The sequence below is a fragment of the Struthio camelus genome, chromosome 12, assembly GCF_040807025.1.
Source record: "Struthio camelus isolate bStrCam1 chromosome 12, bStrCam1.hap1, whole genome shotgun sequence".
Taxonomy (NCBI): Eukaryota; Metazoa; Chordata; class Aves; order Struthioniformes; family Struthionidae; genus Struthio; species Struthio camelus.
The window spans coordinates 8,393,076-8,405,926 of record NC_090953.1 but is presented as its reverse complement, the minus strand read 5'-3'; the positions used below and the strand labels follow the sequence as shown (position 1 = coordinate 8,405,926).

At 40.7% G+C, this 12,851-nt stretch overlaps 1 protein-coding gene across 10 annotated transcripts in view; it reads right to left on the bottom strand.

The window, feature by feature from the left end:
• AKAP13 (A-kinase anchoring protein 13) overlaps positions 1-12,851 on the bottom strand; it is a 237,025-nt gene that overhangs the window by 163,466 nt on the left and 60,708 nt on the right. For all 10 annotated transcript variants that reach the window (XM_068957951.1, XM_068957954.1, XM_068957945.1 and 7 more), the window contains one exon: positions 2,651-2,695. In XM_068957951.1, the coding sequence (XP_068814052.1) occupies positions 2,651-2,683 (33 nt within the window). In that variant the 5' untranslated portion in view covers positions 2,684-2,695. The remainder of the gene's footprint in view (positions 1-2,650; positions 2,696-12,851) is intronic.

The following is a 12,851-nucleotide window of genomic DNA, read 5'->3' as shown; positions in this document are numbered from 1 at the left end:
AAGGAAGCAGAGACTCAGGAGCGGAGCAGAGACTCAGGAGGTGGCCATCTCTATTTAAGTACACTGACTTGAAGAATACAGTAATTCCTATCCCTGTACTCGTCATAAGGGGAAGTACCATCTTTACTATCCCCCACAGAACTACAGAACTTTGTTGCTACGTGCACGGGACACCTCAGGTTCCCAGAACACCTTTCAGAACTGTAATGTTATTCATCTGGGCAATCCGGTAACTACTAGTTAGGATAAATTGCACTCTAGCTCTGTAACTGGCTTCCAGGAACTGGAATTAGAGATATCATTTATTGCTTTCTCCTCCTAAAAGTAGCTTAGCAATGTTGCTGATAAAAATAAATATCAAATGAAGCAACATTTTTGTAAGGCAGGTTCTTCAATTGTTTTTGTTTATTTGCCAAAGCTTGCACTCTACAAAGAGCTTTCAGAATGAAGCTCACGCAAGACTGAAAGAAGTAAGTGCTCTTCATTTTGCATCTGAGCTACCGGTTTAAAAGAGGAACAGAGCATAAAAGATGAACTGCCAAGGCCTCAAGTATATAGGAGTGTAAAACTTGGGGGAAGCAATTTTTCCTGAAACTAGTCAAATGTAGGGAGATCCCCTAACAGGCCTCTGCTTCCTGGCATTTATTTCACAGAGATGAAATTTGTTATGGGGGAACTCATGAAATACTCTTCTCAGCTTTTTGAAAATAAGCTCAAGTAGTCCACAGAAGGAACGTCAAGTTAACACTTTGAAAAAAGGATTCTGTTCATGGGTGGTATTCATCCACCTGTGGCCATGTCACAAGGCTGCTGTCTTCCTTTTGAAAAATAAAAACATCAGAAATACATATTTTTGTATTTCTACTCACATTTAACAGCTCTCTCAGATGGGCACCGAGTCATCAATTAACAATACACAGAAAACAGAAACTGATCTCAAAACGTACCTAACAAGCACACTGAAAGCAAACAGGAAGACTAAATATTTATTTTCCAAGGTTGCCAAGTGTTCCCCCCCACCGCCTTCCTTAATCTATCCACCTGTTCTTTTTGAAAGGGATCCCATTTGCTTATACACCTGGCCAGGTGAAGAGGGGGAAGAGATACAAGAGAGGCACTGGTGAAGTAACAACGTTGTCATGAACTCATTTGCATTGCAAAGAAATAATACAGCAAGCGCCACATAACTGTGATTTTTCCATGGGCTAAACTTGACCTCAGTGTAGTCCTCCTCCTATCACATAGTGAAGAGGAGTTTTAAATCCAAAGTATTATATATTAAATGGAGAAACATACAGAACGGTGGGAAAATAAATTAAGCCAGAAGACTGAGGAAATGAAGCCTCCAGATTCGGGATGTCACAGGCTGATCTAGAGACACAAGAATGATTCAATCCTGCTTTCTGCCATCCGTGTGTTTCTAATCTAGCATCAACATCACATATTTGTACATAAACTACATTCTCTTTTAATGAGTCCTAACTTTAAAACTGAGTTTCTTCAAAGTCAATGTGCTTTCAATATGCTTGTGATTTAAAATTTCAGGCGAAAATCAGTTTCACAGCAATACAAAGTATGGCAAGGAAAGCCACTTTTCCCAAGTCAGGTTACGTACTATAGCTTTAATCTTGCTTCAAGAACAGTTCTTAATACACGAAGCACAGCATAAACTGTAATATCATGTAGCAGAAACTTCAGGCTGTTTATGAAAAATAGGTAAAATCTAAAAGCTTCCATGAATTAAAGATCAAAATAATGTATTATTTACAACAAGCAACGCTTTAAAAGATACAACTTTATCCCCAGGCCTGCTAGTTTCCTGTTCCTTCCCCTTAGAGTTATATTTGCATGCAATCTTTCCTCCAAATTTTCCATCCTTGCACCCAGCTCTATCGCAGCGTTAGCGAGATCTGTCGGCAGGACCATACGCGTAGGCTGGCTTCATCAGCTAATCCTGCTCTGAGCGTGGCAAGGCAATGCGGAAAGCAAACGGTTACAAACCTGGCTGCCAGCTTTGGCACAAATTTAACACAGCCCCACAAACTCAGGCCTTATTTGACAGTCCCCATATTCTGCAACAAAGCTTCCATTCAAGCGAGAGAGGAAGCTTGCTCCTTATTAATTTAGCCATCCAGGTTACAAGCTTCCAGCAGACTGACGTCAACCATACCCTACTGCACAAGTCGTAGCACGTTCTAGTCGTTCGCTGTTTCCACTCGGTCCCTACCACGTTTAAAACTCTGACCAGAAAAATATTATCACAGTGGGTGAGTATTGCACACTAGGATGTCTTATTTTCCACACAAGCGGTTTCTTCTTAAGGCTCTCAACACATGGAGTTGCAAGAACACAGTCATTCACTCAAGCACTCTTTACGGAGGGGAAAGAAAGGGGGAGGGCGATTCCTGCACTGACAATTACAGCATTGCAACGTGTCACAAAACCTCTTTAAAAACATCTACTCGAAAGACATGAAGTTCTGTAACTAACTTGAGTATTGTCACCAGGCATTTACAGTACAACTGAATGAATATAAATAATGCATAAGGATAGCAAAGAGAAAACAAACAGAATCCCTGAAAATGGGGACGGGAAGTATTTTATGTGAACAGTAGGACAGAAGACCACCGTGTTTAAACTTTATACTCACATATAATGGAGCTTGCTGTGGATTAAGTTTCATGACCCCAGAACACTGAAAGAAAAAATAAAAGACATAATTAAGATATTCTTCATAAAATTCGATGTACTTCTTTGTAAGCTGCATAATGTTACACTTCCAAAGCTGTATTAACACCCTTACATTCCTTTTTTAATGGTCACTTTTACACAACAATTTTGTATTTTATCTCCTTCGGACCAATAAAGAATTGTCCCAGTCTTTTATTTAGGCTAATGTTATGCAAAGACAACTTTGCAAAATGATTGGTACAGCAAAGCACTCTTCAGTCCGAGCAGCTGGAAAGGTTGGCACAGAAGATACTCTAAATGAAACTCTCTTCCTTTTCATGCTCGTCTCAGTTCATCTTTTCTCCTGGCAATGCTTGCTCCGTATCTTCTTTTCGTGGCAATTACCAATCCTTAACTACTATCTGTCTGCTCATTCCCCCGTCCTGACATCAGCGTTTGAACAGTGCCCATTAAGGAGAAACGAGCAAACAATATATGTTTGTAAAGATTTTTAGTTCTCCCAGCAGTGTAGAAGATGCTCTTCGTGAGAATCTCACTAGAATTACTGTCCTACCAATCTCTGTCAACAATGTCCTTCCCTAAGCCCAGAAGCTGTGTTTGTTTATGAATGAGCTCCCTCCCTTCAGTAACAATTAATATCGGTGGTCATTTGGGAATGAAATGGTAAACAGACAAAAATCTATTAATCTGGCACATGCTACCTTCCAACAAAATTCACTCGATTCTTTGCTCAAGAAACATTTCAAAATCATATAAAATCAAACTATCAAAAACATTCCTTGCAAAACTGAGGCAAAACTTGCAGAGCAGGTAATGTTCACAGTTCTGCCTAAGCCTTTTTTACAGTCAAAAACTACCATTACTTATCCTACTACGGTGATTTAGTCAAGAAACTTTCCACTTTCAGGTCTACCCTAGAATTTTTATATAGTACCTGCGGGAAGTTATCTGTATTGAGCTCTGAACCAATTGAGTCAGGATTTCACTTGTGTTAATTTCTCCACTGCAGTAGCAAACACTTATCTTAAACGAAAGCTTTAAGTTCTCATTTAATGCGTGTATAGCAGTCCAAGATCCTAAGATGAAGGAATGCAAGACAATTAAAAATGGAATTTTTGTTGTTGCTCGTGTCTGCAGTACTGGTAATTCTCTGCAAGTACTTCAAGCTCCTTTTAAAAGGAGATGAAATACCACTCTGCTTTTCACACAAAAACACAGGATCTTGTGCATACTTTGTTCCCTTCCAAACCCCACAGTGTGCCTTTAGTGAGACAGAACCGCAGCAGAAGTTTCCTTAGCTGATTCTAGCTCTTCTTTCTCCTGCACGTTTTCCTTATTTTACATAAAGAAGCATTTTTGTACTAGTTACTCCAAAACGTCTCAGCTACTTGCCAAGCTTGCTCATCAAAACACAGCACCTCCACAAAAGGTCTTAAAAGGCAGCCAGTGGATAGATGAACATTTTGCTACAGTTTCTAAATCAAATTCATAGCTATTTTCAATCTCAAAATTCTTCTTCCAAGAGCAAGAATGCCTCAAAATGGCTTTCCCTTCCTTCTCAGCTCTTAAAAAAGAATCACTTGCTTGTGGAAGTAGGGGACTAACAGCACCAGCTATCCAGGTGAGCTCCCCAAAACAACTCTGCAAACAATCTTCAACTCTGACCGACAACAAGATCCTGCTATTCCAGGTCTACAGACCTCTCAAAAAAGAAGAAAAAAAACGCACAAGCCCTGCCAGTCTCCCTTATAAGGTACCTGAGCCTCCTTCTCCTATTTTGAACCAAACAAAGGAACCAAAACACTATCCATCTGGGAGCTTCTGCTGCATCTTACAACTATCAGAGTAAACCAGAATTTAAAAAAAAAAAAGTTTAAGTTCACCTCAGATTTCGATTTTTACAAAAGAAGTCTCATTCCAATGGACCAACTCCCTCCTGAAGCAGAATTAAGTCCTCATATCTGACTCAGCAGCTTAGTAGTACTCAGGTGATATGACAAAATTAACACTGCAGCACAGAAGCAAAATAGCCGTCTTGGATGAGAATGCTTAAAGGGATTTAATACAAAATATTATTTTCTCATTATTTCTTTTCGAGTCTTGACAAGTACATGAACAACTTTTCCTTTTGCTGATAAAAGATACTAATATAATATATCTTTAAAGACAACGTAAATTTTTGTATTTATATGTACTATTGGAACTATTTCTTATCCTTACAATTCAGTCATCATTCTACACTTGCAATATTACAACCGCAATTACAATTGTACAATTACAACTGTAAAGGCAAGTGCAAGTTAAAGGATGTCAAATGAAATATTAAGGAAAACAGAACATGACAAGTTTGTATTTGCCCAGGACACCACAGGCAACACATACATTCTACTCCTTAAGTTTCTCTCCGTTCCCAAATACTCAGTTTTATTAAATTTTCAACAGCTATTTCAGTTTCTCAGAACTTTACGCAGAGGAAAGGAAGTTATTCTAATGCACTCAAATATATTCCTCCTCCTTTCATCAACTAACATCTCTACCTCTTCCCTGTTCAGGTTCACAGGTGTTTTATTGTCACTCTTGTCATTTCAAAACTAGCTTCTGTGATTTGAGATTGAATTACATCTCCATTTATTCAAACTGCTAAAGTACCAAACACGCACATTCAGCAAGGTCACACCCAGATTTCAGCTACGGCTGTTTGCTTCGCTTAGACAAATCCACAGGGAATCAGTCAGCTTATCACACTAAATACAGTATTCTCACCACTGCCTCATCCGTCCTGCTCTATTTTGTTTGCTCTATCCAGTCACCAAGTCAACGCTTCCAAAAAATCCAACCCAAAGCCTCCTGAAATAAACAGGAAGGCCCTAAATGCAAGCCTGGGGCATGTGCCTAATGCCAGCGCACCTGCAAAAAGCAGAAAAAGAATTTAGCGTGTTCTGATTTATTCCCTCCTCCCCGATGTAGGTTTGCAATGCACAGGAGACGCTGACAGAAGGAATCAGGTATTTAGATAGCTGGACCTTTTCTCTCCTCTTCTCGACTGCTTCACAAATACTTTAGCCTACTTTTTCCACAAAGACACAAAAGGTCTTAACACCAAAATCAATCCCGCTGTCTCGGACACTCAGGTTGCAATGCCATGCACTGATCAGCTGCAAAACCCTTCCCTCTTTAGAGGTTCTTCTGCAAGATGCTGTCCTAGCATCTGTCACTAACGTTGATCATACCTTTATAAAAAGGGATAAATCATGGTTCATGCACTCCATCCTAAGATCTACTCTGTCAGGCTTATCCGAAGTGAGAAGTTTCGTTACATATCGCGCAGATACACTCAAGCCATTTTAGCTTTAAGTCCCAAACTCTGTCCAACCTCCTTTCAGGAAGTTCTGCAGCAGACCTTTTTATGGAGTAGACAATCTGAGCGATTATTCTTCCTCTTAAGATCAACGCTGGAAACCAATAAAAGAAGCTTTCCCACACTGTCACGTTTAAGCTGAGAGCTGCACCGAAGGTAGCAAAGCTCTGTACAGAATGGCAGCAGCAGAAGGGTACCCCACGAACAGAGCATTTGGGTTTCTGTGAGATTACATCCTCTGATCTCCATCCACTTGAAAGAAATACAGACAGTTTTGTACAAATCCATCACCTTTCCAGCAGGTGCCTGATAGCAGCTGAGTAAAGAGAGAAGTGGGAAAGAGGAGACAATCTTTTGGGGATGTGCAGATCAGGAAAGGAGGGGATGATATTCAAAACTCCAGTGGGTAACTTTGTTCTCTCCTGTCTGCAAATAAAAGAGTAAATTTGGAAGATAATATAGATAACAAGATAAAAATCTTTTAAGAAAGTCCTTTGGCAAAAACCTACGAGAAAAACGGAGTGACAAATAAGCCTGAAAGACTACTTTGTGTCAATAAAAGATTAAATTCAGATTTCTAGACAAGTAACTTTTCTCCAACCAGCAGGCAGGCAGATGGTAGCCTCTGAAAGTTTTCAATACAGTAAGAGAAGTGAAAACAAAAGCAAGATCATACTGGTCATTATCAAACCAAGACTCGTAACAACCCTAATATAATCAGTGAACAAGCTGGACTATTTTAGTTTAAAAAAAAAAAAAAAAAAAACCACACACACACACACAGACAAGGCTCTTCGATACTGAAAGCTAAAGAAGTTCTAAACCATTTATTCTCCCACATCAAGATTAAATAGAGGGAGTACATCCTTCAGGTCGATGCCTGCTCAGCATGTGAGCTCCAGAAAAGAAATTCTATCATTTTTGGACAGGTAGCACAAGACCTGCTTTCTCAAATAACACAGATCACGGAGGGAATACCTGGCCCTTGTACTGCAAGACCAGGATGCAGACAGTATGTCAACTGCCATGGAGGTCAAACTAACAAGAACACACAAATACAGATCCCATTGCCATCCTCGTTTTGAAGTCTTCAGCTTCCTGGAGTTTAGGTTGCAAAGAAAGGGAGAAAAATTGCGTCTATTCTTCCTTCTATGCCTTCACAGACAAGGCAGAGATGGCAAAGAGTACATACAAGAGCACCACGCATGAATTCTAGCAAAAAAACCCTAATATAGAAGCTGATTTTATGCATGCAGGGCATACACACGTACCCTGCAGCGAGAACACACTGATGCATTCTAAAAGAGACAATTGTTGCATGTACTTAACCTAGAAGTCCATTTACCAAGAGAGAAAGAAAATGACAATGCCAGTCACAGCCAACCTGGAAGCTCAGTTTCCTCCTCAAATGTGATTTGTCATGGCATTGGAAGAGGCAGACAATGAAATTAATCTGAACGCGGGCTCTTGAGAAAGCCTCCACCGGACTGCAGCTGCCAGGAGTGACAGCACGCAACGGCGACGGCTCCCAGAGATGGGCTCCATCAAAGTCCTGCTGTCATGGAGACGGATCCTAGCAACCTGGCCGGGCTTCTGCCCAGCAGGGAAACCAACTTACAGGTACCCTCAGGTTGCAATTAGATTGGCTCTGCTCTGTGAGCAGGCTGCTAACAGAGGGAGAAATAGGAGCTGCAGGACGGGTCCGCTCCAGGTCAGTCTTCAGCCTCCCTCGCTGGACCACAGGGGCACAGCCCCCATGGCTCGCCTAGCAGCCCTTCACAGCCTAGCCATGGTGAGCAGCCAAGAAATGAATTCAGCTGACACAAACTCACACTTCTCTCCTAAGAGTACAAATATCTGTCAGCATATCTGAAGATCTCCAGATGTACAGTTCGTTTCAGGAGAACATTCGTCTGCTCTCCTATCCCACCTTCTCCTCCCAAAGACCAGCTCACCCCAGCAAACGAGCAGCCCTCTCTTCTCTCCCTCCAAATAAACTTACTTAGCAAGAGCCTGGCACTTATTTCCCCATCACCCGACAACAGAATTAAACTTTTATTAAAACAAAATCATGGAAGATGCACAGAACAGATTAGCTCAACACGCACGACATCGCATGTGGGCTAATCCATGCGAGGTCAAGCATGCGCTGCTTAAGGTCAGCAGTAGGATCAGCTTCAACCCTCATCACAAATAAGCTTTCATCAGTGCTAAAGAGCCCCAAAACTGATCTGAGTGGAGATTGTATTCACTGCAAAGGCAACGAATTCTCAGAGATTCTATATTCACTAAAAATGCCTTTTTCAGCATATAACCCCCTCCTCTCCCCCGTGAATCCATGACAGACTTGAAAGGGAAGAAGAGGGAAAAGAGAGTTTAAGTGCTGGAAACAATAGGCCAAGTCACTTCTACCAACACTACTGCTCTGAGCACGGAAATTAAATAGAAACAAAAATGCCGCAGTTTTCTAATGTTGCAAGTTGCAGGACAAGAATACAGCTGCACACTATGTGGGTGCACCAGCGGGCATAGTTCACATTGCTGCGAGCAAAGCATTTTATCAACACCATTCCATATATATCTCTGGCACCACTTGACATCTACTCAGCTAAATACCATAGGATTGTCTTATTAAAAACTAACTGGAGAAAACAGATTTCCATCATGTACTTGTCACGTATAACATGATTGTTATTTTACAGATTGAATAAATTTTGGAGAGCAAAACATTCTGGGCGAACAATCCTGTTATAGTGTCATCTGTGTCAGCTGGTTTAACAGCCACTGCTGGTGCTCTACGAGAGGAAAGATGGTCTTCTCGGTAAATCCATTTATTGGAACATTTACAGAAAGCGAACACAACGAATACAGCTGACACAAATTCATACTTTTTCCCTACGTGTACAAATACCTATAGGCATATTTGGAAGTCTCCAGCTGTACAGTTCTTTCCAGTAGCAGTTGCCTGAACTAAAATATTCAAATTATTTCTTGCAAATGGCTGAATTTTTTGAATTTCAGTGCCTGGGAGGTTTATCACATGCTTTACAGCAATCCAGACACTTACCTTACAATGTTTCTGGAATTCTATTAAGTTTTTTTTCCCCTTAAGATAGCACACTAAAATCCCTTGTCTTTGCAAATTTGAAACTAGGACATGAAAAAAAAGTCCAGGTTTAAGCTCTTAAAAGTAAAAGTGGTTTTAGACATTATGAAGATCTGCACAGGTCAGTAAAACTGCAAACGATCTGAAGCCTTCTCATAAAAGGATAGCTTTCTGCTCTCTCAAGTATTAAAGAATTAATACAGTGAATGGTTATTGAAGTCTCTTCTAGAGAACTTGAGTATTATTTTACACAAAATTTCACGGAAGGGGACAAACTACTGCGCTTGATTTCTTTGGATATAACAACATCTGACAGGAAAAAAAAGAAAAAAAAGAAGTATTTTATTTGCTTTGCTCTGGTTCCCAAAACCTCAGCCAGGATTAGGGCTCCATTGGTTACTTGCTGCAAAAATGTCTATGCAAACAAAGTTGCCGCCCTGAAGAGTTTACAAACAAGCGCAGGAAAGGATACAAATATGCCTAAGTAATAAATCCACTCCATCCACTATTCCCAACTACCATTTAATTTAACCTTAATTAGTTGGCTTATTTCTTATAGGCATCCCAGAAAGTATATCTTAAGGACAAACCTGAAAGTAAGGTCAATGGCCTTCCAGATCAGCCCGGCCCATGCCCAATGCGCAATGCTGATAAAGGTCTTCATGTGGGATGTAGCTAAGAGCTGCCAAAATGGCTTGTAGATTTCCAACTGTGCCTCATTCAGATTTATTCCTTCAGACAGTAAGCTTAACTTGAACGCCTGGTTCATCAGCCAGCTTCTGCATCCACTAACATTTTCACAGCATCCACTACTACCACTCGGATCCACGAAGCCGTGGAGTACACAAGGTCTCAAGACCTTACCCTCAAAGAAGTCCCTTTAGGGATTTTTTTCATAGAAAAGGAGAGCTAAAGGATAGGCAGAAACAAGAATGACCACTCTCACCTCCAACAACCTACAAGAGCTGCAACAACTGGGAGAACCAGACACATTTAAACTGCTGGGTACGCCTGTGAAAGCATACCTACCGCCTCCCTCTCCCAGGCCTTATGCACTATGCATATGGCTAGATATAGTTCAGTTTGAAGCTTTCAAGCTCAGTTTTAAGCTCACTTAGGCAAGCTTCAGTTTTAGATAGAACTCAAGTTTAAGCTTTGCTTGAATCTTACCTGAATCTCAACACTTTTTTATTCTAGCATTTGATTTCAGAAACAGTGATCTGTATTTGCAAAGCTTGAACCACGCACTCCCAGCTGTGCCAGACATAGACTTGGCCATACAGAGCTCGTGGCTGCAGTGAGGAAAGAACAGCCAAAAACCACACAAGGAATCCAATGGACTCACAGAGCTCATGGGAGGCGTTTCAACAGATAAGCAGAAACGCAGAGAAAGTAGGAGGACTTTCCAGTTGTGAGGAGGACTGCATCACAACATGACCAGGCTGAAAGTTGAAGGAATTTTTTTTTTTTTCCTCCAAACTGTAACAGAATTGACTTCACACAAAGCCAGTCTGCAACATCGCTGGTGTGAGGCAGACTGCAGGATCAGCCTTGCACAGGCTAAACTTTGTGACTGCAAGACTGGAGTAACATACTGCCAGGCAGTACAAACTACGTATATCCCACAGAAATTAGAGAAGCCCTGTATATACAGACTACCTGTCAGAGAGTAAGCTAAAACCAGATCTTGTTTCACTTTGTAACAGTACCAACAGATATACACCCAGTAGGGTGACCTTCTTCAACGTGCTTCATGACAGTCGTCAGATCCTCATTCTTTGGACAAACAACCCATAAGCCTTAAAAGAGTTTAAACAAATCCAGGGATTAAATTGAACGTATATCTGAACCCATTTGGATCCAGTCAGTATCTGCTGACATCACTGGCAGTCCTTTCACTGAAATAAATAGGCACTGGATCTCTGCCTGCCTCCTTAGATGTGTTCAGGAACGCACCAAGCAGGAGTACGCTTCCACCCGATTCAACTAGGCTGCATGATTTCACTTTACATTGCCATTACAAAAACGAAGTCAAGCTTCCAAAATCATAACTTCTCACTCAGGAAAGCAGCGTCCTGAAGGGCACTCCCACACACTACGTTTTTATAAGATGTTAATTTAAGAATTATTGCTTTAGCAATATCGGGAGGATTTTTCTCAGGCCCTAAAGTGCTCAAGTTCTAAACTACATAAGATAAACAAAGACGGGGAAACTGAAAAGAGTGAAGGTACTAACGAAAAGACAAATGGGTATTACGTAGATTAATTCTTTCTGGAACCTTGACGTTCACGCAAGGAGAGCTAAAATAGCAACTTCTTTCATAAATGTATTGTTTTCCCAAATAGCCCTTAGTGTCAAGGGAATTAATAAAACCGGAACATTCTTCTTTTTTTGTGAGTGGTATATGACATTACTGGGTTGTATTCCCCATTACCAGTCTCCTGGCCTTTTTCGTTGCAACTCAATTGCTATTTGAAACAAGGCCTTTCTTGTTTTGGTTTGGGTTTTTGATTTTTTTTTGGGGGGGGGTTGTTGTTACTTGTAGCAAAAAGTCTGAAAATGGAAAGAAACAGTGAGATGGAATTTGTTTATATTACTTATATTTTCTTCTTCCGTTTTTTTCCTGGTTACCTTTCTACATAGTTCAGATCAGCAATAATTTACTCCTGCTCTGCAGGGTTGGGTGAAAGATCGAGACAATGCACAGCTTTGTTCAAACATTTTGTCCTTCAAGTTTCATTCATATTGAATAAACACCAGAAATCATCTTTCACGTTTTGAACAAGCTTTCTAACCTATGTATTAATGCCCTCTCCTTGAAATTTGTACGAAAGGAGATTTTTTTAAAAAATCAGAGCAAAACCTATATCCATTCAATTTAGGCAGAAGAAATAAACCAGTAATTCAGTTCCTCAACTATGTACATGGAGGAACTTGTATAAATAGAACAGCTGCAGTTATAGTAACCAGAATAACTTTTAAGATAGAAGATCAACATATATGCTTCCAGATATCAGACTACTAACTGCAGAAGACTTTCCCCATAGCTATACTAATGCCTAATTTTACATATCTGGTAAGAAATTGGGAGGAATTAGGAAGAGCAACCCATCCCAAGTTTATTTTGCAAACACACAGGAAAGTGATACCACAAGCAAAAGCCATCAGCCATGGAACGGAGAAGGAGGTGAGGAAAGGAGAAGCCACACTTCAAAAGTGTGGCAGCAAACGAGGGGCGTGCAGACTGCAGCGCTGTGCATACTATCACAGCTGTGTTTAGAACTCAAAAAATCCCAGATATTTGTGTACAATCATCTGAATTTAGGTAATTTGCTGATGTTTCTGTTTTGCCACTAAACTGATTGCTCAAAAAAAACAAGCTCATGCAGCATTTCCACAGGTGATACTTGCTTCCCAGCTGCGTCCTGTCTGCAAACAAAACCACATGCTGCCATTCAACTACAAACATGACAGCGTTTCTCTCGGCTGCAGCTGATGGAAAGGAGGTTTAAATGTGTTCTGCATCGGCCTAGCTCTACCATCGCTTGCCTCCAAAGGGCCAGGAGTAACCCAGCAAGTTACCTTTCTGGAAAATCAGACACACGCACATTGCTTTAACAGTAAGAAGAAGAAATTAATTTTGACAACTTCCTCTCCCAGTAAAAGATTGGCGGTGGGGGGAAGAAAGTTAACTT